General features: G+C 66.5%; 1 protein-coding gene across 5 annotated transcripts; it reads left to right on the top strand.

Annotated features, from left to right (window-relative positions):
• The first annotated feature begins 3,678 nt into the window (after positions 1–3,678).
• CHID1 (chitinase domain containing 1) lies at positions 3,679–22,751 on the top strand. 5 transcript variants are annotated; one of them, XM_059882781.1, is made up of 14 exons: positions 3,693–3,885; positions 5,871–6,123; positions 7,176–7,329; positions 7,846–7,995; positions 8,248–8,380; positions 8,958–9,002; positions 9,719–9,825; positions 10,120–10,181; positions 12,699–12,791; positions 16,065–16,166; positions 16,721–16,876; positions 22,069–22,149; positions 22,298–22,340; positions 22,573–22,748. In XM_059882781.1, exons 3-14 carry the CDS (start codon positions 7,219–7,221, stop codon positions 22,669–22,671), a joined length of 1,182 nt encoding a protein of 393 aa, XP_059738764.1. In that variant the 5' UTR covers positions 3,693–3,885; positions 5,871–6,123; positions 7,176–7,218; the 3' UTR covers positions 22,672–22,748. The 5 variants fall into 5 exon arrangements, with proteins under 5 accessions (NP_001015515.1, XP_059738764.1, XP_024842771.1 ...); NM_001015515.1 differs by lacking the exon at positions 5,871–6,123 and having other exon boundaries at positions 3,679–3,721; positions 22,573–22,751; XM_024987003.2 differs by lacking the exon at positions 5,871–6,123.
• Positions 22,752–24,849: the final 2,098 nt, after the last annotated feature.

The raw sequence follows: 24,849 nt of genomic DNA on the forward strand, positions 1-24,849 counted from the left end.
CTATGATGCAGGGGACGTAGGTTTGATCCCTGGGTTGGGAAGATCCCCTGGAGAAGGGCATGGCAACCCACTCCAGTATTCTTGCCTGGAGAATCCCATGCAGCCTGGTGGGCTGCCGTCCATGGGGCTGCAAAGAGCTGGACACGACTGAGTGGCTCGCTCATGGTAGTTTCCTCCAGACGCTGCAGCGAATCATCACAGACTGATGGCTCGGGAGTGCCAGAAGTGGACCCTCTCGTGGTTCCAGCAGCCGGAAGTCCAGGGTCAGGGTACGTGCAGCGGGGGTTCTGCTGGAGGTGATGAGCAGCACTCCACTTCCCGCCTCTTCTAGCTTCAAGGGGCTGCCTGCAGCCTCGGCTAGGGGATGTGGGACCCCGTCTCTGCCTCCCTCAGCCCATGGCCTTCTCCCCCATGTCTGTCTCTGATCTTCCTCCCTCTCCTAAGGATCCCAGTCATTGGATTGAGGTCTCCGCCTAGATCCAAGCTGACCTTGTCCCAAGCTTCTTACTCACATCCGCAAAGACTCTATTTCCAAACACGGTCTGCGTCACAGGGGCCGGAGATCGGGACGTGGACGGCCTGCCAGGGTCCACCACTCCACGTGCCGCACTACAGCCCCCAAGACACGCTGCCCATTTGGCTTTGCGGACCCACGTACCGTCTCACACTTGCTATGGCATTTTCATGTGGGCATGGGGTGGCGGGAAGCATTAAAATCCAGGACCCACAGCACAAAGCACACGGCCCTGTGCACGGCCCCCGCCTGTCACAGAAGCCCACCTTGGGGCGCAGCACCTGCCCTGCCGCTGACTGGACACCCACGTGCCGGTCAGGCTGTGACGCCCCAGCCAGGTGAGCTGGGGCAGGGCGCAGGGACAGAAGCTTGCTGTGCTGGCTTGGAGCGGTATCTGGAAGCTTCCGCTCCATGTGACCCGCCCTGCGCCCTTGCCCTTCTCCCTCTGGACTTTGCTTATCCCAGCACCCAGGGAGGATGTCTCAATCCACAAGCAGGGGAGGGCTGGGCGGCAGGAAATCCGGACGCACGTCCCTCCTCCTGGCCTTCCGGCCTGAGAACCGAACTGAGGCCCAGAAGTGACAGGACACCCTCGGTGATCATGCTTGTGCCCTGCCCTTGGGGTGACCCCATTAAAACACGACAAGTCATGGGAGGCCCCTGGCAGGAAAGACTAACCCTGTGCTGACTCGGCAAGTGAAGGGCGCCTTGGGGCTACCGGCGAGGACAGGGACCCCCCTCGCCCCCGCCCCTGGGAGCACCAGCTGGCCCAGGGGAGACACAAGCCCAGCCTCCTGGAGCTCCACAGCCACCAGGCACCACCAGCAGCCACGTGTGGGTGCTCTCGGGGTATCTACAGGCAATGGGCTCCCCACAGTAGGTCAGGGATGCCCTCAAGGTCACCCTGGAGAGGCCGCCACTGACTTGGACTCCTCAGCTGGCCAGGTGCCCCTGAGGTGGGGTGCTCTAGCTCTGCAGTGTCCCAGAACACGGGGGAGGGCTCAGTGGTGGCAGGAGGGCTGGCCTCTGAAGGCCCTCTTGCTCCATGGGGCCTGCATCTGCCCTGGTGTGTCCTCTGGTGTTGCATCTGCAACAGGCTGGGAACAAGGTGGGCCAGACCTGGGCTCGCCATTCAGAGCCTGGACCTGACAGGGCAGGCTGCTCCTCAGGCAACAGGGCCAGCGATGGGGGCTAAGGGTTAGAGTTTAGGGGCTGAGCAAGGGGGTTATACTCAGACTTACATTAAATTTAAATAATTGGGATTCGATTTATTAATGTTCCAATTTAAAAGCTTCATTTTTTAACCTGCTAAGTTAAATTTTACAAGCCCTGTTATCCCCTTTATAAACCTGACAGATTTTATAGTCATTTTTAAGGGGCCTCTGCCATCTTTGGAGAAGGAAATGGCAACCCACTCCAGTGTTCTTGCCTGGAGAATCCCAGGGACGGGGGAGCCTGGTGGGCTGCCATCTATGGGGTCGCACAGAGTCGGACACGACTGAAGTGACTTAGCAGCAGCCATCTACAAACTCAGTTAATTAAGCATTTTCAACACTTCAAACAGAATTTATCTTTTATTTCATTTCCTTTTATGTGCTCCAGCTTGTCTGAATTGAGAACAAAGTATCAGGTACTTCAAGAACTCATATACTCAATCGGTTAAATATTTAAAATGGTGAACCCCAAATTGTTGCAAATATTCCAGAAACATGAACAACCCAATGTGTTCAGATTTCACTTAATCTGTAAATGCTAACATTTGGCTGAGATTCTCTTAAGACACTTGACGGTTGGTATGTGACATGCCTTAGGCACACTCGCCAGCCCCCATCCCCTGGGAAGACCGTGGGGGTCAGCTGGCAGGAATAGGAGGAAGAGAAAGAAGGAAATCTGAGTAGGAATAAAGAGAACAAAGTTCAGTTCAGGGAGAAGCCTCTTGAACAGAAATGGGGAAACAGCCGTGGGGCGGGTATCAGGGCTGGCCCAGCAGGATGGGCTGTGCGGTTTTCTGGAGGAAACTGCTGGGAACAGCTCTGGATGGCGGGTGTCCGCCAGCTTGTATCAGGTGGTGAATGCTCCAGGACCAAAATTGCTTGCGACTGTGTCTGTTCCAGAGGCGCACTGACTTGCTGGGAGCTGAGATTGGGGGTGGGGTGGGGCGGTTACTGTTAGCCTCTGGAGGGTTCCAGCTTTGTAGGATCCACGTGAGAAGTGCCGCCCTTCCCAGAGGCAGGGACAGAGAGAGCGCTGACTCTAGGATTCCTGGGGTTTACGATGTCCAGGGGCCATCCAGAGGGTCTGGAGCATGTGTCCCTACTCTAGACAGTGCTGTGGGCACCACGGGCCTCCAGATGACGACCAAAACCAAAGACTAAGTAAGAAGCGCCCACCCAGGGAGACGTAAGGGCTGACAGAGGAGGGCCAGTTTGGGGGGCGGCCACCAGGCGGTGGGAGGAAAGTCTGGGGAGGCGATTCCCGCACCCAGGAGAGAACGCTTAAGTGTGGGGAGGTCGGGCCTGCGCGGTCCTCCTGGCCGCCGGCCTGGCCGGGCAGACGCGCTCGAGCCCACGGCGCTCCCTAGCGGTCACCCACGTGGTCGCCGCGCACACGGCGCCCCCGGAGCCAGGTCCTCCGCCGGACGTGCGCTCGCCGGGGCCCAGACCTCTGAGCCACCTCTCGAGCGCGAGCGTAAGGTTCCCAGGAGAACCCGGAGCCCGTGGAAGGTGGCGGTCGGCGCGCGCGACAGCCCCCAGGATCTCCTGGCGTTCGCGTCTCCAACCGGCCGCCTCGGCGCGGGCCCTTCCTCTCCGCCCTCTTCCGTGGCCCGCCCCTCGGCCCGGCCCGCCCCTCGGCCTACTCTCGGCCTGCCCTCGGCCTCCCCTAGCCCGAGAGTTAGCCCCACCCAGTCCGCAAGGCTCCGCCCCTAAGTCCCGCCCCTCAACCTCGCCCCGCCCCTCCCAGTCCAGGCTCCTCCCCTTGGCGCACCCCCGGCCCCGCCCCCCGTTCCCCCCGCGTCCCACCCTGGCCTGTCACCAGGCCCCCTCTTCGGCCCGGCCCCGCCTCCAGCGTGCCTTGCCCGGCGGAGGCCCGGAAGCTGGCGTGGCGCGCTAGCGGCGGCGCTCGGGCGTTCAGAGGCGGGACTTCCGGTGGCGTTCGCGCGGGTCTTCCGGCCGACTCCAAGGGCCGGCGCGTCTCCGGGACATGCAGGTGAGCGCCGCGGCGGCGGCCGGGCTGGCGTCCGCGCCCCGCCCCGTGGCCGCGGTTCTCCTCGGCGGAGCGAGCCTGCGGGCGGTGCGTGTGGAAGCCGGAGGCGCGGCGCGAAGGAGGACGGCGAGTGTGGACTAGAGGCTGTGCGAGCGGTTGTGTGTGAGGTAGTGAGGGGGTGTGAGTGGGAGTGACGGACGCGGGGCGGCGGCGCGCGAGGGGCCGCGCCCCTTGGCTGTCCCTTGGCGTCCGCCGCAGCCCTGGGGCGGGCGGCCTTTTCGCGCTGGAGGGCGCCACCGAGAGCGGAGGCCAGAGGCCGGGGCGACGGGCTGGTGGGCGGGCGGCGGGCCTGCTCCCCCTGCGCCCAGCAGGCTGTCCTGGGCTTCCTCTGTCTTCGCCGAGGGAACACGACGGTACCTGCGACCCGCCCTGTGGACGGCACCCCAGAGTCGCAAGTGTCCCTCCGCCAGAGCTGGGCTTCTGCTCTTACACTGCATCCATTTCCAAGCGCACCCTCGGCCCTCCCTGCAGGAACAGAGTTGGCCCCCAAATTTGTGCCCACCGACGAGAATCTGACGGACACTACCCGAGCTATGGGGACGAAACCGTTCTGTTCACGGGACAGTCGGCTCTGGGTCCCGCTGGGTGTGATGATCACTCAGTGCGCAGCGGTCAGCATCTCTCGAACTGCACATTGCTGAGCAGAGACAAGTTGGCTGGATTAAAATTGGTTTTTTAAGAAGGAAACGGAGAACGTGAGAGTGCATCCCAGAGCAGGGTCAGCACCGATCAGCTGTTTGCTGCCTGTGCACTCAAGACACATGCACGCTTGGGACGCTTGTGTGTGTGCTGAGCTCTGTGGAGAGTGTGATGGAAGAGTTGGCTTTCAGACGCACTGACAAGCCCCCAGGGACACCTCTCACATCACAGCCAACATGTCCCCACTACCCAGTCAGGCAGGCCATCTGGAAAGTTCCACGGCCATTGGAGAGCAGCCCTGCACGTGTGAGCAGCTGGCATGTCAGTGCTTCCCCAGTGCTGTGGAGCCGCACTCCAGAGCTGGCCCAGCGGGCACAGAGTTGCAGGGGTCTGTGGCCATACCAGCCCGCTCGCACCAGGTGCAGAAGCCAGCAGGGCCCATCTTCCTTCCTCCAGATAGCCCCACTGCCACCCTTTCCTCTTTCTTCTCTCGCGTGGTGTGAAAGCACGGGTCCTAGGGCAGGCAGATGGTGGGCAGAGGGGTCTCAGCGCGGGCGCGACAGCAGGCAGACCAGCCAGCCGTGGGCAGAGGGGTCTCAGCGCGGGCACGACAGCAGGCAGACCAGCCAGCCGTGGGCAGAGGCTGGGAAGGGCCACAGAATGTGCCTCCAGGTGACGGCTGAGTGGGTCCTAGGGGACCAGGTCCTGCTTTATTTCTCTTCCTGCTCCATCCTTGGGGGCCCTGACCTCCACCCTGGGGCCAGGGAGGAGCCCGCAGGCATGAGAGGCCTGAGGGGACAGGGCTGAAGACGCGGTGCCCTGCAGGGTTGGCCCCTTGCAGCTCAGCAGGCACAGTCAGCCCTGCCAAGGGAGAACCCCACCCCCAGGCCGAGGCTGAGGAGGAGCCCAGGCCCCCGGGCATGGTGCCACAGGGCCAGGGTTGGGACTGGGTGGCTGCCGTCCTGGATGGATCTGATGGCCGGGAGGGAGAGGAGGGGACACAGGGTGGCAAATCAGGCCTGAGTCTCCATATCCTTTCCCACTTCCCCTCAAGAGCACCTGATCAGCCGTGGGTGCCTCTCTGCCTGGGGGCGAGGGGATGGGGGAGGCTCCTAGGCTCCCCGACCCAGGCCCTGTCCTGCAGGCCCCAGGGAGTGGCAGCCCAGACCAGGCGCGTGCTGTCTGTGCAGGACTGTAGGCTGAGGGGGAGGTTTGAGGGGAGTGAGCTCCAAGCCAGGAGGTCGTGGTGGTGGAGGCCCCAGGCACCCACACAGGCCTGGCTCTGCTGGCTCTTGATAGGGCACCCTGCCTGGCCAGGGCTCTGGTGTCCCCAGGGGTGTCCACCCAACGAGCAAGGGCCTGGGTTGCCTGTGGGGTCTCCTCTGGACCAGCTGGACCTTGGTCAGGCTGAGAGGGGATGTGCTGCCGAGACTGAGACACCGTTGACCTACAGGCTCTCACACCGACTATCTCAAAACCTCAACAAGGAGTGCACGTGGCCTGGCCCCGAATGTTGCCCAGCTGTCCTCAGAGAGAAGGACGTGGAGGCGGGGTCAGGGTGGTGGTGCCGGTGGGCTGAGAGTCCGGTGGAGAAGCCCAGGGAGGACAGAGCGACTGGACTCCAGCAGCCTGCGCATGTGCCTGGCGTCCCCTCTCCCCCGCTGTGGGCGTGCTCGTCAGACTCAGTAAAGACAGCGTCGTGCTTGGTGTGTGCACGTTGTGCCATTTGTACGGGGGGTGTGACCACCACGGTGCCCTCAGGATGCCAGCGTGTGGGAGCGTGGGGTTTGAACAGCTGCAGTGAGCGTCTTAAAGCTTTTCCCGTGTAGACAATAAGTCCCCCAGAGTGGAATTTTTAAAAAGAAAAAAGGAAACACAGATTGGAAAGCACAGGACTTGTGACCAGGCAGTCACCTGAACTTGAATTCCCAGGAACAGCTCCGGGGGTGAAGCCGCCCTTGAGGTCGCGTCACTCTCAGTCCTCGCGGCGGGGAGGCGGTGGGGGTGGCGCTGCTGGCTCATCTCAGCGTCCATTCCTTTGGCTGCTGGTGAAGCCAAGAGCTGAGGTGCTGTTTCTGGGGCCTGAGGGGGTCTGTGTGTTATGGGGTGTCTCTGTGTGTTACACAGTGTGATTTTTCTTTTTCTCATTGGAGTATCTTTTTTTTTTTTAATTTGTACGAATTCTTTTTATGTCATCTATAGATATGGGGTAGAAGTTCATCGTCAAGTATTTTATTGTTTTGCGTTTACTTCTTTAACCCAGTTTTTTGTTTCCTAAATGATAGGGTCACGTTTTTATGTAGTAAAGTGTAGATGTTTCCCTGGTAACTTCTACTGATGCTGATTTAGGGGGAAAAGCATCCCCCTGTCCAGCTCCCACCCCAGGTTTACCTACACGGGCATGTTTTTTTCTAGTCCTCTCCACGGCTCTGTGGTTTTATACTCAAGTCAGTAGCTGGTAGCCAGAATATCTCTGTGCTTGTGGGGGGTGGAGGCCAAGCTTTGCTCAGTCGGCCCCGGCTGTGATTGGGCAGCCCTGAGGCAGTGGGACGGCTCCCGGCCTGCAGCAGGGAAGGCCCTTTCGGGGCGTCTGGGGGAGCTGGAGCCCAGCGATGCTGGCCACTGGACTCCAGCCTTCAGGGCTGGCTCGGTGCTCGGCCTAGTGCTGGGAGGCTCCAGGCTCCGTCAGGACCAGAGCCCCAGGAGGCAGGGGGAACACCCACCTGCCAGGGTCTCCATGGGCTCTGTCTCTCTGCAGCCCCCTGGACCCTGAGGTTGGGCCCTGCTGTGACCCGCCCAGCATGCGGGTGCTCCTCGGCACGCTGTGGCTCACTCTGGCCTGCAGCTCTGTGCATGCCACGCTGTCGAAGTCAGACGCCAAAAAGGCCGCCTCGAAGACGCTGCAGGAGAAGGTAGGTGGTCTGGGGACTCTCCAGAGGGCTGACCATCACACCTCCTTTCCCACTGGGGGCTGGGAGCCGACTGCAAGCCGGGAGCTTCACCTCTGGGCGGACAGCACCGTGCCCCTCGGGGCTCCGGCCGGCTGGCCTCAGAGGGAGCAGCTTCTGGTGCTGGGGCCCGAGGGCAGGCCTGCCCCTGCTGGGCTCGCATCTCTGCCCGTGCCCCCGGGTTCCCCCTCACCCCACCTGCTGCCTCCCTCGACCCCTATGTTCCTCCCTGCTTCACGGGGCGAGTCAATCGAGCTCTGCCAGGTGTGGCTGTGGCTGTGCCGGTTTCCGGGAGGGCCTCGGGAGGCAGGGTGAGTCTTCAGGGACTGTCCACCCCGGCCTGACGGCCTTGCCCTGCGGACTCCTGGTCAGCAGCGCTGATTCTGGGACGGGGTCCCTCCTGATCGAAAGGATGCTGCGGCCCCAGGGCTCAGCCTGGGGACGCGCCCTGACGGTGTCCTCCCTACCTTCCTGTCTCAGACTCAGGTTTCGGGCAAGCCCGCCCAGGAGCGGGGTCTGGTGGTGACAGACCTCAGGGCTGAGGACGTCGTCCTTGAGCACCGCAGCTACTGCTCGGCCAAGGCCCACAGGAAGCACTTCGCTGGGGACGTCCTGGGCTACATCACGCCGGTAGGCCGGGCCCGGGGGCTGGGTGGCGGACCCTGAAGGCAGGGTGGCTGCTCGGGTCTGCATTCTCACCTCCCCAGGCCGCTCTAACCCGAGGGAGCGGTGGGAGTGATGCCTCCCAGCAAAGTGACGAGGATGGCGGCAGAGTTCTGCTGCACACGAGGCGGGCGGCCCTGCGGAACCCCGCCTGGAGGTGGTCCCCTGCCCTCTGGCCCCCGCTGCCAGTAGGCTCACTGGTTCTCCTCTCTCTGCCAGTGGAACCGACACGGGTACGATGTCGCCAAGATCTTCGGAGGCAAGTTCACCCACGTCGCCCCCGTGTGGCTGCAGCTGAGGAGGCATGGCCGCGAGATGTTCGAGGTCACGGGCCTGGACGACGTGGACCAAGGTTCCGACCCGTCGCTTGTCTGTGCCCATCTGGGGTCTGGGAGAGTGAGTGAGCGAGCGAGTGTGTGTGTGTGTGAAGATGAGTGAGTCTGGTGTGAGTACGTGAGTGTCACGCCTGCCTGGCGTTCAGCTGCATCCCCGTTTGCCTCCGTGGTGTGTACACGGTGTCCCGGGGGAGGATCTGTGGAGGAGGCGGGGGTCTGGCTGTCCTGACAGCCGTGCTTTGCACCTGAGTTTACTCGGGTATTTTCCCCTTTGTTTTCAGAGAGAGAACACGTTGGCCAGAAGCGGGGCTCCCCGACACCGGGGGTGGAGGGGTGTGGGTCCAAGGGCAGCTGGGCAGCGTCAGCTCCTGCTCTCTGGTGCCCTCAGCGCTGAGAGACGGGCCGGGCCCCGCGGGGTGGGGGCCCTGGTGCGGCCACATGCCCCCAGCCCTGGCTGCTCTGCAGGGCAGGGGCCAGCGCAGGACCCCAGGTTCCCCTGCCGCCTCTCTTCCGTGCTCCTCCTGGGGGAGGTCAGGTCCGGGGGCAGGGGAGGGGCTGTACCCCCACGCTGAGTGTCCTCTCCACGTCCCACAGGGTGGCTGCGGGCAGTCAGGAAACAAGCCAAGGGCCTGCGCATAGGTGAGTCCGCGGGGTCAGGCCTGTGGGCCCTTAGGCCGCACCCCAGCGGGTGGAGGTCGTGGAGCGTGCTAGGTAGGGGAGGGGCCAGGGCCTTCACACCTACCTGCTTGCTCAGGCCGCGCCGCCTAGCATGCTCAGCATGTGTCTCTTTGGACTGCTCAGAAATGAGGCCGCCCCAGCCCAGCATTCGTGGCCTCGACCCAGCCGGACCCCAGTGGCCCTGCTACCTGCCTTGGTCAGCCCACCAAGTCCAGCCCCTTCCCCTGTGGTCTTGCCCTCCCATCTCTCCATTCACCCTTGAGGGTTCATGGAGCTCTGCTGGAGGCCGTGCCCAGGGGTGGCGCTCACCCTGCCCTGGCTCATGGCTGGTGAAGGAGGGCCACGTGGCCAAGTACGCTGGGGCCTGGGGAGGAGGCCGGGGCTGGGAGAGGACCTGCAGTTCATTTCACGGGGAGCTGGTAGGGGACGGTCCAGTGAGAGCCGGGCAACGAGGAGCTGGATGAGCCAGGGTCTGGACGCTCGGGGACTTGGTGGGTGAAGGAGGAAAGGGCCAGTGTCTGCATCCCTAGCGCTGCCCACGCCCCTCCCTCCCCAGGCCACTTGGCACCAGGGTGCCCGCCCTGGCCGCTGGTAGTGGTCATTCTGCCCTGGAGGCCAAGGGCCCGCCTCGGGCCGGGCTAGCCCAGGAGGGTCATGGTCTGCGCATCTGCCCCCAGTGCCTCGTCTCCGGTTCGAGGACTGGACGTACGAGGACTTTGACAGCGTCCTGGACAACGAGGACGAGATCGAGGAGCTCAGCAGGACCGTCGTCCAGGTGGCCAAGGTGACGCCCGGGGCTCCCTCCTGACCACGTGCGTCTCGGGCGCAGGGGCTGCCCTCCCGGGGGACACACTGCCTGGGCCAGTGCCGGGCTGCAGGGCAGGGAGAGCCCTCGGGGCCCCCGGGGGCGGTGTCTGGGGGGTCACGTGAGTGGGCGGGACCGAGAGTCACGTGAGCGGGCGCGACCAGAGCTGCAGCTTCTCTGCCCCTGGGCCCACAGTCAGGAGGGGGAGCCGGGGCTGGCTGTGCCTGTGCCCCCTCCTCCTGGAGCCCTGCCCACCTGCCCCTGTCCTTTCAGAGCCAGCACTTTGACGGCCTGGTGGTGGAGGTCTGGAACCAGCTGCTGGTCCAGAAGCACGCGTGAGTGGGCCTGGGCAGCGTGCGGGGTGTGGGGCATGCGCGTGTCCTTCCCAGCTGCCAGTGTCAGGAAGAGGCTGAGGCCGGACACGAAGGGACTTCGTCTGGAGGGAGGGCCGTCTTCCCACAGTCTGTGCTGGTGCTGGGGTGGCACCCCGAGGAGGTCAGAGAGCGGCTCCAAGGAGTCTGGGAGCGGCTGCGGGTGGGTGCCCGGCTAAGCACTGCTGGGGCGAGCCTGACAGAGCCTTCGGGGCCTTGGCCAGGAGACAGCCGAGCGGGGTCGGGGCGCCTGCGGGCAAATGGCCACGGGCTCCTCTGGGAGAAGAGCCTGCCGTCCAGCCTCGGCCCTGCCTCAGCCAGCTGGGGGGCTGTCTAGCCCCGAGGAGGTCCCCCCTCCCCTGAGGCCCACAGCCAGACCCCCCTCAGCCAGGGTGACTGGGAAGGCAGGTCCCCTCCGGCAGCCACTGCCCTGGTTCCGTCAGGCCCAGGGGGTCAGCCCCACAGGAGGAGGAGTGCGCCAGGCATGGGGGCCTGCAGCCACCGCAACCGTGGCTGCCCTGCACCCGAGCCCCGCTGCTCCATGCCTCCAGCCCAGGGGCCCCCCACTCTGGCAGGGTTCCCCCCCGCCATCCCTCTTGCAGCTGCGGGCTGCTCTCCGCCTGCTCGGAGGTGGCATCCACGGGCCCTCGGGCCTATTAGTGTAGCAGGAGAGTATTCTCGAGGGGCCGTGTGGGGGCCAAGACTCCTGCCTGAGACCCCAGGAAGCTGCGGCTGGAGCCCAGCTTGCCGGGCTCTGCCTGGGAGTGGAGGCAGCCTGATGCAGGCCCCACCATGGTTCCTGCTTCTCTCTGCGCCGACCACACTCCCCACCGTGGTGCTTCCGCCCTGGGGGCGCCCCAAGGCTGGAGTTGAGAAGGAGAATGGGTGGAGAACGGTGGCCCGAGCCCAGCTGAGGGCAGGGGGCCCCTGTGTCGGGAGCCAACACCCCACTGTGCTCTGGTGGCCCCTGTGGTGGCTTTTGGTTGAGAAACGATCTCGCCACCCCTGGGCTCTGCCTCCGTCCCTGCTGAGTGGTGGCCCTGCCGAGAACGCCTGAGAGGGGCTGGGGGAGCCGGCCTCGTCCGGGCGGCTCAGGAGGGTGCGCACAGCAGGCAGGCGGCGGGGCGGGGGCGGGGCTGGCCAGCCTGGCGGATGGCTTTGGACCCGGCTCCCTGGGCGTGTGATGCGGGCGATGCACCATGTCCGGCCCTGGGTGGCAGGTCCCCAGACCCCTCCCGGGACAGCCTGCTGCGTAGGAGTGAGTAGGGGCTGCCCGGCTGTTGTAAGACGCCTGTCTTCTGTGTTCACGCCGGTAGGCCAGCGGGTGGGTGGCCCCGGGAAGCCCTGGGGAACTCGTCCCAGCAGACCCCCGCTGGGCAGGCACTGCCCCTGGGCCACAAGACCACCTCCTCTTAGAGACTCAGCCACCGGGTGGTCCCCAAAGCCGGGCAGGCACTGATGGTTATGGGCACAGGTGGTGTGCCAGCTCCCGGCCTCAGGGAGGGGCTGAGCTGGGTTCTGCAGCCGTGCGCTCCCCAGGGGCATCCCTGACCCCACAGCCACAGCCAGAGCGGTGTCTCCTTGGCCCTGGGATCCTCTCTCTGAGGGTGGGCCTGAGGAGACTGAGAGGCTGCCCCATGCCCGCCTCCGCAGGGTGGCCGCAGCTGTGTCCTGCACGGCCTTGGGCTATGTAGACTGGCTCGAGCTGAGCGGGACCAGGGGCGCACAGCCCCCCACCTGCCCGCGCCGGGCAGGGGCACTCACCACTTCTCTAGACTGAGGTGGTTCCTGAGGGTCTGTGGGGAAGGACCCAGGTCAGTCACCGGGCCCACACCCTCCCAGGCAGTGCGGGGCCAGGCCAGAGTGGACCCAGCCCGGAGCTGGCCCAAGACCTTCCTTCCCGGCAGGGCGGCCCCTGGGGGCTGAGCCAGCCTCTGCGTGGTCCGTGCTCCCAGCAGACCTGAGATGCCACCACGCCCCTCGCCCTCACGACCGGAGGAGCCGTGAGGCTGTGCCTCGGAGATGCTGCTCCTTGGGTCCAGGAGTGCTTGGTTGACCCTCCTGGGGCTGGGAAGGCGGGGCTCCGTGCCGGCGACTGCTTGGGGTGGGGTGACTGCCAAGGGGGCGGGAGGTCAGGGCCCCGCACGAGGCCCATCGGCGGAGCTGCCCCGCACCCTCATCCCCAGGCGCCTCCGGGGCACCCCTGCCCGCAGCACCCCAGAGTCGCAGGCTCCTTCCTCACCCCTGCCTGGCTGCGTGTCCGGCAGGGTTCAGAGGTGACGGGGCGCTGCACGGCCCCCTCCCTGTTCCGCCCCCACGCTTCGGGGGTCGGGGGTCCCCTCCCTGTTCCGCCCCCACGCTTCGGGGGTCGGGGGTCTGGACTATGGGCTACAGCGGGGGCTGTGAGGCCAGGGTGGGTGGAGGGTGGCCCGGGCGTTGCCCAGCGCCGCTGCCCCTGACCTGTGCTCCGCTTCTCTGCAGGGGGCTCATTCATCTGCTCACCCACATGGCCGAGGCGCTGCACCAGGCCCGGCTGCTGGTCTTCCTGGTCATCCCGCCCGCCGTCGCCCCGGGGTAAGTGCTGTGCCTGCTCCTCCAGGAGGCCCTTCCTGGCCCCCACCCAGCCCCGGCCTGGTCACACCGGCTACTGCCTGTGTGGGGGACCCTGTCGGCACGTTCTCACGGGCCCGCAGGTCAGGGGTCTGCAGCTCAGGGCCCGAGCTGCCTCAGGCCAGGCCTCCTGCCACTCAGCCCAGCCACTTCCGCCACCCCAGCCCTGAGACAGGGAGCTGGGCCCGGTGCCAGCTGTCAGCACTGTGGCCTGACTGCCATCCAGCCCGCACTTGGCACGGAGGAGGCCCAGGTGGTGACCTAGGGCTGAGGGCTGAGCAGAGGGGTGGTGAGGACCCAGAGGGACCAGTCATCGGCTCGCTGCAGAGCTCGGGCCAGTGTGTGGGACAGGGTGGGTGGCCTCTGGACCCGCGCAGTCTGGCCTCAGACAGGAGAGGCTGCAGCCACCCTGGGCGGCTGCCCTCCTGCGCCTGACGCTCCCACCCAGCGGCGTCTCCACGTGTCCCCAGAAACTTCGGCTGTGGTCTACAGCCTGCAGGAGGGCCCTCGGCCCCAGGTGTCACCTCCTACGCTTCTGAGTGCGTGCTGACGCGTGGGACACACGTGTGTGAGGGACCAGAGGTCCTCCAGGATGGGGGCCCTGGCCTGGAAGGGCCGGGGCAGTGGACACCGCGTGGTCCGTGGGCTCAGCTGCAAGTGCAGCGCCTGTGGCTTGGGACGTGGAGCCCCAGTTGACCTTGGTGATTGGCGTTGGGGCCATCCGTGGAGACAGGCTCCTCTGGCCCAGGGAGGGCCTGGGTCACGGGTGGGACCGGCCCCCTTGCAGGCCCCTCATGCTGACAGGTGTGCAGGGCAGACCCCCGTGTGCTAGAGGGTGTGGGGGAGGGTGAGCGGGCCTGACGCCCCTAGAGGGGCTGACCTCTAGGCCTGGCCTCCAAGGGCAGTGGGCTCAGGACGGGGTGGGGAGCAGCCTTCCAGCCTGGGTCCCCTCTCTGGGCAGTGACCGGGGAGGACGCACCCTCGGGTGGCAGCGAGAGGAGAGTCGGGGGCAGGGGCCATGGCCTGTGTGGCCAGGCTGACAGCGGGGGCCCTGGGCACGGCCGCCTCTCCTGGCCCAGGCCATGTCTCAGGGACACAGCCTGGCTGCACCCTTGCACTGGCGAGCAAGCCTCCCTTCCTCCAGAGGCCTCAGTGGCCAAGGTTTGTCTTGTTGGCTTTGTCCTTCTCCACCCGCACTTCGGGACAGCAGCCCCGCAGAGGAACCAGTGAGCTGTAAACAGATCTTCTGGCCTTTCTGCAGCGTCAGTCGCTTCACAGAGGCTGCGCTGCTGCCCGTGGGAACGGCAGCCCGGGGGGTATCTGCGTGGCAGCCTTTTGCTGCTGTGGCCTGTGTCTCCTCCTCCCATTTGGGGGCTGTTGGCACAGGTGGCCATCCTGACCTTGAGCCCTGCTCCCGAGGCCTCAGCTTGGCCCTCACCGATGGCCCAGCACCAGTCAGCGGGCTGAATGAGAGCTCTGGGCCACCCTGGCTCTAGGAGGGCCCTGAGTCAGTCCTCGCCTCCACCCCTCAGGCTGTCTCTTCTGAGAATCGAGCTCCCAGAGCCCTGGAGCATGGTGGACTGACTTCCTTTCCAGGACCTTCCCCGCAGTGAGCTCGCATCCTCATGGACAGGTGCCCCCTTGACGGGTGCTGCATCTAGCTGTCCTCCAGTCACCCCTGGGGTTTAGGGTCACCACGGGAAGGGGGTGGTGAGGGTCCTTCCCCGGGAGGGACACCCCTGCCCAGGCTGACCCCCATTGACGTCTCCTGAGCTCCAGGGGTGGCCTGGGGCCAGACCGTGGAGGCTCAGCGGGGCCGTGGGCAGGGGTCACCCCTGGACACAGCGGGTGCAGGTGGCGGAGGTCCACACCGGAGGGGAGGAGCCCTTGCTGACAGTGGGACGGCCCGGACCTGCAGGCGCGGTTCTGCTCTATCACGTAGGCTGGCTGTGGGCAGGAGGCCCTGGGGCGGGCCCGTGGGGGCGGTGGGGGGCGCCGACAGCGGGCCCACCCCCTCGCCCGCTGGGCCACCCTGGGCAAGGCTCTACAGGCGGTGTCCGTGGGCCAGGGGATGCCCGCCTGTGGTCAGTGGCAGGGCCAGGGATGTGCACGGTCTGCGCTGGTCCTGAGGACGCTCGGCCTGCAGAGGACTGGTTTGGGGCAGGGCTTGGGTGTCCAGCCCAGTAGGCGGCATCTCGCCCTGGGGGTTGTGGCTTCACAGTGTCATGTGGCTGTAGGGGCCGGGATGGGGCGGGGAGCCTGGCCTGAAACGTGGGGCTGGTGTGGGGTTCAAACTGCCCGGCTCCTCCCAGCTGAGCGGGGTGGTCTGGAGTGCAGCCCCGGGCCTGTGGCTGCCACCACCCGGTGGAAGTGTCTGGTTCCCAACTGCGTCCCGTGCTCCTGGCCACAGTCAGTGCTCGTCAGGGGGTCTCGCCTGTGACCCCTGGGGCTCTCCTGGCCCCTCTCCCCAGGAGCCTGGTGTCTCTGGGAGGCCTGAGTCAGGCCTCCAGGCCCCTCCCTCCAAAGGCTCGGGGGGGTGGCCTTTGCTCAGCGGGCTTGGGGGTAGCCTGGCGATGGGGGGTAGCCTGGCGATGGGGGGTAGCCTGGCGATGGGGGGTAGCCTGGCGATGGGGGGTAGCCTGGCGATGGGGTGTCTTAGGGTTGCCTGGACCCCATGGAACTGGTGACTGAGGCTGAGGTCCACATGGTGGACCGCCCCTGCCCAGGAACTGGAGGCGCTGGCCTAGAGGAGGGATTGTTTTCTCTTCTCACACTGTGGGGGGGACGCAGAGCCCACTGCACCCCACCTAGGGACATAGCAGGGTCGTAAAGGCTGCTACAGCAGAGCAGATGGCTGGCAGTCGGCTGTGTCCTACAGACAGCCCCTGGGGCCCCCACCTGCCCAGACCTGAGGCCTCCAGAGGGAGGGCGCCGTGCCTGAGGCTGAGTGGAAGTGGGCGGGCCTAGGCTGCCCGTTCCCATGTGAGAGAGGCCTCTGGGGCCTGGGCAGGAGTGGGGGTTCTCCACAGAGCCCTGACCCAGCTGCGGGCCACCCTGTGCACCCGAGTGCTGCTCCCCTCCAGGTAAAGAGACTGAGGTGTCTTCCTGGAGCAGGGGCAGAAGGGGCCTGAGCTGGGAGCCCCTGGCCGGCATGCCCCGTCCTCCGCTGAGCCCAGGTCAGCTGGGGAGAGGCTGTGACCAGGAGGTGGGCACGGAAACCATGCCGTCTTTTTGCAGGACCAACAAGCTGGGCATGTTCACGAACACGGAGTTTGAGCAGCTGGCACCCGTGCTGGATGGCTTCAGCCTCATGACCTACGACTACTCCACAGCACAGCCGTGAGTGGGGCTTGGGGCCCATGCGCTCTCGCTCGGCACGTGGGGGCCTAGCCCCCGGCAGGCCTGCCCACTGGACGCCCGGGTGCGGTCCCGCCTCCCGCCAGCCTGCTCAGGCTGTGACCCGCGGTCAGCTCTCAGCTCCAGAATCTCGAAGGGCCCAGTCTCTTCTCCCAGAGCCCAAAGTCAGCCTTGTGTTGGGCGACCTTCTTGTTTTGGGGTGACTTAGGGCACCTGGCCACCCCATGGGAATGCCATCCTGGGGTGTCCCTCCACGTCTCCCGGCCCTGGCTGCCCCATGCCAGGTGCTGGGTCCACCTCCACGCCCCGGAGAAGGTGCTCCTGTGTCGGGGGTCACGCTGCTGCCCCAGCCCTCCAGGGCCTCCCCTGAGCGCTCTGCCGCCTGAGGGTCCTGGGCGACGCAGACGCCCAGCACAGGTCCAGCAGGGCCGTCCATCTGCTGCCGTCCTTGCCGTGGTGTGCGTGGACTCCTGCCCCAACCCGGGCGCCCGAGGCCTCGGCCCGGTGCTGAAACCCACTCCTCCCCGACCCTGCAGAGCCGGCCCCAACGCGCCGCTGCCCTGGGTGCGAGCCTGCGTCCAGGTCCTGGACCCCAAGTCCAAGTGGCGGAGCAAGATCCTGCTGGGGCTCAACTTCTACGGCATGGACTACTCGGCCTCCAAGGATGCCCGTGAGCCCATCATCGGGGCCAGGTGAGCTGGTGGCCCCATCTCCCGCGGCACCCTCGTTGTGGGAGGTGAGAGGCTGCAGTGGGGAGGAGGCCGGGCAGGGTCTGACCTCAGGCCGGCTGTCTGCGGGCGCCATCCCGGCCCCGCCTCTCGCCCCATGTCGGCAGGAGCGTCCTCGACACAGTGCAGGCGGCCTGCCACCCCGCGTTCTGTGCTGTGGCCCGGAGGAGCCCTTTGTGTTCCCGGCCGCGTGGTCGTGCTCCCGCTACGTGTGGGCTCTGTGTGCTGGGCTCTGAAGCCGTTGCCGCGCCATCCGCCCGGGCGTGCCGTCCCACCAGCTGCTCGCCCCATGTGGTTGCCCCACACTCATCCCCGCCTAGCGCCCACCGCACCGCAGTAACCACACGCTTTCACGGAGACTTGTTTATGTTCTTTGCGCCTGGTTCTTGTTGAGCTTTTTAAACCTTGGGCTTATCCTTTCTGCCGTGTTTGGGAAGGACGTAGCCGGTTCCTCACCTCCTTCTCTCCTCCTTTTCCAGGCCCGCGAGCAGGCATGTGTCGGGCCGGTCTGTCTCTCCCACTCCCGGGAGCCCTCACTCTGTCCTGGAGGCTCTGTCTCTGTGTCTCTTGCTCTCCAAGCCAGCACCCCATTTCCCGGCCGTGTCTTACTCAGGGCCTCTCCCTCCCACGTGTCCCGGTAGCTCTCGTCTGGGGGTTTGTCTGGGACGCCGAGTGCGTGTGTGGTGCTGCCAGGCGGGCAGCCCTGTCCCCTCCGTGTCGCCGAGCAGCTCTCCGGGGCCTGTGCTCCGGCCACACCCGCGTCTCACCCGGCCGTGCGCCCCCAGCCCGCTGCCCTTACGCTGTGAGCCGTCTTGGCCCCGAACGCTGTGAGCTGTCCCGTGAGGAGGACGGTCCCGAGGCCAGTGACCCGAGTGTGTGTGCCCGTTGCTGCTCCCCGTGGGCAGGGAGCATGCTGGCCCGCTGGCCCTGGGGACTCAGCACGCAGCCCAGCAGCACCTGAGCGCCGGCCGCCTGCCAGCTGGCCTCGGCCCATCCCGCTCTACTCCCTCAGGGCCGCCCTGCGGAGGGACAGGCCACTCGCTGGGTTGGCCCTTGGCTGGTCTCAGGAGTCCCGGTGGGGTGGGGCACCCGTTTCCTGGCCCCCGCCCCAGGCAAGTCCCCAGGGTCGGCTGTGCTGAGGCCTGGGAGGGCCTCCAGCTGCTGGGGGAGCACCGTGGGAGGGAATCTGGACAGGACGGCTCTGCCCAGGGCTTGCTGGGGTCACCCAGCGGAGGGGTCCCCCACCCCGCCCAGAGGCGGAACAGGGAGGGAGGCCTGTGGGGGTGGGGCAGAGGGTTCCCAGGCCCAGGGGCGTGTCAGGGACCACCCTGCACAGACCCCAGAGGGCGCAGACTCCAGAGGATGCCACCCGCTTCCCTTGACCTCAGGGTGCCCACTCGGGTCTTGCCCAGGGCACTTACACTAGGGAGAGGCTGAAGGAGGCCCAGGTGGGGTTGACCACTGTTTTGAGGAGTCATGTGGGTTTCTGAGGGGCCATGGGCAGGGGGTGCTTCTGAGGAACCTCGCCCAGCCCCGTCTTCTCAGCCTCAGCCGTCCCGTGGGGCATCCCATGGCTCAGCAAGGCGGTCCGGCGGGGAGACCAGGCCCGGGGCTCCATTCCTCCCCCCTCGGCCGCTGGAGGCCCAGCAGAGCCTGTCCAGAGCCCCTCCCTCGACCCGGTGACCCCACCGCTGTCTCCTCCTCCCTAGGGCCCTAGCCAGCCATCTGCTGCCTGTGCCCTAGGGGATCCTCGGGCAGGGGCTGGCCCTGGGTTGCTCTGATCTCCTCTGCCCATGGCAGAGGAGATTTCTTCCAGACCATCCCCCGACGTGCAGGGGGCTGACCCACGTGGGGGCTCTGGGGACAGGCGGAGCCTCTGCAGGGCAGGGAGCAGCCCCCCTCAGGCCATGTCTGGGGAGCCAGATGGGAGGGCTTAGTGAGGCCCCAGATGGAGGCCTGTCTCTGGGGGCGGGCAGGCTGCCTCTGCAGGGGGTGGGCGTGTTCACAGGCCCAGAGCCCCAGAGTCGCAGCCCACCAGGCCGCACCCCTCACTGGGCCCCCGGGAGCCCTCAGCGGGCGACCAGCAGGTGTGGGGGCAGTGAGCCCGGGACCTGGCACCCTGCTGCCCTGACAGCAGCCCAGGCCGGCCTGTCCCAGGACCACCCGCCCTCCCAGCTCCGCCTCCCCAGCGCTGATCTGGCCGTGTGTGGCAGGTGTCCCCTCCAGGGACAGCGGGCGATCAGTGCCTCACCATCTGCTCCTCACACAGAGCCAGCACCTCCAGCGGGGGTGGGAGGCTGGCTCTGCCAGCCGGAGGGTTGGGGGGGTCTCGTGGCCTCTGCCTGCCTCGGTGGGAGGGGGCGGTGGGGAGGCAGTCTGCACTCTCTGGATCCTCTGACCACTGCCTCTGCTCTCCACCCCAGGTGACTTGAGGCCCCATCGCCCCACGGCCTCATCGCTTCCTGCCCTCGAGGAGGTGGAGTGGCTGTAAAACTCTTGAGAGGTTGGGGCGCCCCACATGCAGACTCGGGGTGCCCCACATGTCTGGGTGCTGATGTGGGGATCGCCATGGTTGCTGAGCCTCCGCTCTGGGAGGCTGTTGGCACTGCCCTGGTGGTCAGGGTGCCTGGCCAGCCCCCTGAACGCCCCCAGGCCAAGTGGTTACCCACCCCCCGGCAGCCCCCAGACTGGGCTCTGCTGCCCCTGTTCAGAGGCCCACCAGGACCTCCATGAGAGCCAGCCCCAGCAGGACACAGCCAGACCGGCCCAGGGCTGGGCCGTGCCCGGCAACACCCCCCCACCACTCACGGGCCAGGGGGCCCGGGGTCAAGCTTACGGGGCTTGGGCCGTCCTGCCCCGGGGTCTTGCGCTGCCCTGGATGGGGCTGGCGGCTCCCGCGGCTCTGGTCTTTCCCGTCGTTGCACCGCGTTCTGTGCGGAGACCCTCTCCCCTGCTGGCCCCTGGGTTTCGCCGTCCTCCCTGAGTGCCTGAGTGTCCTGCCCTCACTGTGCCCGGAGCCTCCCCGTGCACCCTGACCCTTCATCGCGGTCCCTGCTGGCTCTCCCCTCAGGGGCACTCCAGGGGGCCCACGGGGGTTGTGCTGCCTGTAGGTGACTGAGGTCTTCCGTGTACACTGCCTGTAGGTCCTGGGAGGCGGGATGGGGGAAGGGCGCCGCCTCGCATCGCACGTGGCGGTGCCCACCAGACTCCCCACGTGGGCCTGCAGCAGGGGACCCTGCCCCTTCCACGCACCTGGCCGGGTCCTCAGCAGTTCGGAGGCAGTGCCCTCCGGGGCAGGTCCTTTCAGTCCTGCGGGGACCATGGCAGAGAGCGCAGGGCGCCCAGGCCCCAGTGGGAGGCGGGAAGCCCACCCCTACTGCCCTGACGGCCCCCTTCAGCCTGCTCTCTGCTTGCTCGCCCAGAGAGGGGGGCTGTGCAGTTCGTCTCCAGGCCCAGAATCCTCCTCCGACCTGTCTGCTGTGTCTTCGTGTATGATTCTCTTTGCCATTGCCTGAACCTTTTGAGTGGGGAGATGTCTTTCACTCGCTGTAAGGTCCGCTGTGGCAAAGCGCCTGACTCAGCAACGTTCAGAACCTTGTCAGGCTACGCAGCCACCTTCTCTGTTGCCGGGTCCCGGCAGCTCCCTCGCCCCCTGTGGCCGCTGACCTGGGATTCGCCTGTGACTTGCCTCAACGGGACGTTTCGTAGAGATGGGTCAGGCGGCCTGTGGCCGAGGCCTTCCGCTTTAGCTCAGGGACCGCTCAGGCCCCACGTGTACCTTTTCCTCATTCAGCCTTGCCCCCCACACCCCCGCCTCTGCACCTGGGCCGCCGTGGCCGTGCTCTCCCTCCGCAGCGCTCTGTTTGGCTGTCCCCACCCAGGGTGCTCACTCCCTGCTCCTCCACCTCCCACCCCGGTGAGCGTGGGGTCCTAAAATGGCTCCAGCCCTGGCATAGGCCTCAGCCTCCGGGGTGAGGAACTGACCCCAACAGAGTGCAGCCTCAGCTGCCCCCACAGCTCCCCGGCTCCAGCAGGCAGCTCTGTGAGGAGTGCGTGGCCAGGGCTCCCCAAACCCGAGGGCCTGGAGCCACCTGCCCAGCAGCATCTGTCCCTGACCCAGGACAGGACTCAGGGGCTCAGAAACACCCACCCCACCGCACGTCCCACATCTCCTTAGCCCCAGGGCAGACGGGTCCAAAGCAGCAAGTGATCCCTGTGATTCCAGGAGCGTGGCTTTGGTTAAGGATGATGCCATCATTTTGGACAGTTGGACCTGGTGTGGTGGGCATCCTGGGTCCTGGCCCAAACCCCTTGGGGAGCCCCACGTCCTCTGCCGCTGCCGCGGGTTCCCCACTGCTCTGTGCAGCCCTGACCCCCAATGCCCCACTGGCGTCCGTGGTCCAGCCCAAAGCACACAGCAGCCCCAGGCCCAGGGGTGGGCCGGCCGCACCTGCCCCCCCCAGCCCATCTGGGTGCCAGCTGCCGGCCAGGGAGACTCAGTGTGAGCTGCAGACCCCCGCTGTCCTGGCCACGCAGCACCCTGGAGACCAGCCTGTCTTCATGTGTGTTGGGGGCGGGTCTGAAACCAGTGGCTTCTGGCAGTGAGACCAGGCCCACCGCGGGCCTGGGGCAGCCGCGTCCACAGCAAGTGGGTAGGGAGGACAGCCTGGCTCCCCAGAGGGCCCGGACACCGCTGTTTCCTTGGGAAGGGGGGCATGCGGAGCCGAGGCTGCCCCCAGGGCTTGCTCGCCTGTCCTCCACCAGGTGGGGCCCAGGAGCACTGCTTGTGCCACCCGCCTGGCGCTGTGCCCACACTGCGGGCTCGCCCACACTGCTCTGCCCGTGGTGCTGTCGGGTCAGGGCAGTGCCCCGGCCCCCACATTTGAGCAGCCTCTGTCGGGGCCCCTGTCCCCTGCCCCCACAGCCCTGGCCCAAGCGTTGGAGACCCCCCAGTGCCCTGCTTCCTGGCATTTCAGCATGCCCAGGCCACCCCACGTGGCCTTCCCACCCTGCCTGCTGTCGCTGGCATTCTGTGGCCCACCAGGGGTGGTCTGGAGAATGCCCCGGTTAGCCCCCAGCTGCCGTGACGGCAGCGGGCACCCACACCCATCTGGGTGGGTGGGGAGGGCCCTGCACCCACACTCCATCTCCCCCAGGTACATCCAGACACTGAAGGACCACCGGCCCCAGGTCGTGTGGGACAGCCAGGCCGCAGAGCACTTCTTCGAGTACAAGAAGTGAGTGTCAGGGAAGGCCCACGGGGTGGTCCCGTCGGTGCAGGCCCAGCCCAAGGAGGGGCACGAACCTGTGCCCTGGGCTGGCAGGGCGGGGCCAGGAGGAGCCGAGGCCACTGTGGACGGACGATCTGGGTCTGCTCTCTTGCAGAAGCCGCGGCGGGAGGCACGTCGTCTTCTATCCGACGCTGAAGGTGGGTGCGGGGCTGAGGCTGCGGGTGGGTCGGCCCCCGGTGAGGCGGCCGCGGGCAGCAGCCTCGGGGCCGGGACTGAGGCTGCGGGTGGGGCGGCCCCCGGTGAGGCGGCAGCGGGCAGCCGGGCCTCGGGGCCGGGTCTGAGGCTGCAGGTGGGTTGGCCCTCGGTGAGGTGGCCACGGGCAGCAGCCTCAGGGCCGGGGCGGCCGGGCCAACACTCCCCCCACCTCAGTCCTTGCAGGAGCGGCTGGAGCTGGCCCAGGAGCTGGGCGTGGGGCTGTCCATCTGGGAGCTCGGGCAAGGCCTGGACTATTTCTACGACCTGCTGTAGGCCGGGCTTGCAGCCAGCACGCCCTTTTCTGAGAGACAGAGGGACTAATGTGTGAAATACAGACTGTTTTCCATTTCCGGATCTGTGTGTGTTGTGGCCGCCGCGGGAACCAAGCAGGCTGGGGACCCAGGCCCCTCAGGGCACTGACTTGGGGTGGGGAGTCCTAGCAGGGCCGGGGGAGGTAAGGATGCAGACCCTCCACCCGGCCTTGGCTGCCTGGCCTCCGCTGTCTGGTGAGGCAGGGTCCGTAGTCCCCACCGCACAGGCGGTGGAGTCCCGCGTGGTCTGTAGTCCCTGAGGGTTCAGAGGCTCCAGGGCAACCCCAGGTGCCCTGCTTGTGGACGCTCAGGCAGGCGTCACCCCAGGGCCACACAAAGGGACCTGGCCTGCCTGCCCAGGAGCTTGCTGGGCACCACGTGGCAGAGGCGTGGAGGCACATTGCGGAAACCGAGGCTCAGAGAGGCAGGCCCCACCCCCAGGGCAGGGCGTAGGCTGTGGCCACTGACAGCTCACTGCGGGCCGCTGCCCCCAGGTATGGCTGTTCTACCAGGAGGGCATGTTGGGAAGAAGTGCTGTTGCTGGGAGTTGAAGGACAGCTGACCAGGCCCACCGGCTCCACGCAGAGGGTCCCTCTGTGACAGTGCTGCTGGCCAGATAATGGCCGTGAGCGCGGGCGCGGCCCTGGGGAGCTTGCTGGGGGGGTTCTAAGAGGCTAGGTCTCATCTTCGGGGTCGTGGCCCGGCTGGACCCTCGCAAGCTGTCCCGAGGAAGAGCCCTGCAGCTCGTGGTGTGGGTCTCACAGAAGACCCCAGACTGGCTGAGGGGCAGCCCGCCTGGGCACCCCATTTAGGTCAGTGGGTGCGGATGGGCTCTTTGAGATGGTGGGTCCAATGCCCCCCCAGGCCCCACCCTGCCGGGCCCCCAGGGGTGGGGCTGTAGGCACTGGCTGGTCCCCGTGCTGTGAGGAGCTGGGTGGAAGGGTGAGGACTGGGCCGGGAGGGGCCCTGGGTTCTGGTGTAGGGGACAGACCCACCATGGGGTCGGCGTGGTCAGTACCTGTGGATGTGGAGACGGGGGGTGATCTGACACCAGGCAGAAGGCTCCTCGGCCTGGGTTGGAGGATGAGGGAACCAGCAAAGGGCACAGGGAGCTGGGAAGGCGGGCCTGGCACTGTACCCTTGCGGGCATCCACAGGGAAGGGGGAGCCCGGGAACCCCCCGGAGGCAGGGGACCCACACAAGGCTGCGGGCAGGGTGGCCTTGGAGACAAGGGCCCCCTGCGTCCCGCGGAGCCAGAGGGGAAGCGGAGTCGGGGGCCTGCCAGTCGTCCCCGAGACACGGGCGGCAGAGCCCACCACGCAGGGGCCTCGTAGGCGGAGGTGGACAGGGGCGTGAGCGGGCCGTGGGCACGGGGCAGAGGGCGCCAGCGGGGCTGGGGGACGGCTTGGCTGGAACATTCTCACTTCCACTTGCTTCCTGTGGCGCCTAGACGTTCCCAGGTGTGATCTGCTGTTACTTCTGACCACCCCTGGTGTTCTGGGGGTTTCCACGGAGGACAGGGGGGACATGGGGATGGGATGGGACGGGGTGGGCGGCCGGGAGGGGCCAGGCGCCCTGGTGGTCTGAGCTGTGCGGTAGTAAGTGGCCGGCCAGGCGTCCTCAGGGCAGGTGTGCCGCACTGCAGGGATGTGGGGGTGGTTGGCAGGGTGGGCCTGCGGGCGCTGGGGGAGGGGCTGGAGGCCGAGCAGCCTGCCACGGGCCGGGGGCAGGGGGTTAGGTGCCCCAGAGAGTGCCCTCCCCCAGCCTCCACGCCCAGGAGTCCCATCCCCGTCTCCGAGGTGCCTCCATGCACTTCAGCCGTTTCCCCAGTTTGGGTGGGCCCTGTGACGGCTGTTTCCATCCCGACAGCCCATTTTATTCACAAAACCCACGAGTGACACTTAGGGATGAAGCTTTCAGGAACAAGACGAGAACAGAACGAAGGGGAAAGGGGGGGGGGGGCTGAGCTCCATTTCAGGACACCCCTGGGGGAGGCGGCGGCCCTGAGGCTGGGGGAGCACCCCCAAGTCAGGAGCGGGGGCACGGAGACGGAGCGCCCACAGCACCCGCCACAGGTGGGTCAGCAAGACTCGGGGCCCCTCTGCCACAGCGTGGAGCCCACCCCCCGGGCCTCCTTGCC

The sequence above is a fragment of the Bos taurus genome, chromosome 29 (assembly GCF_002263795.3).
Source record: "Bos taurus isolate L1 Dominette 01449 registration number 42190680 breed Hereford chromosome 29, ARS-UCD2.0, whole genome shotgun sequence".
NCBI lineage: Eukaryota > Metazoa > Chordata > Mammalia > Artiodactyla > Bovidae > Bos > Bos taurus.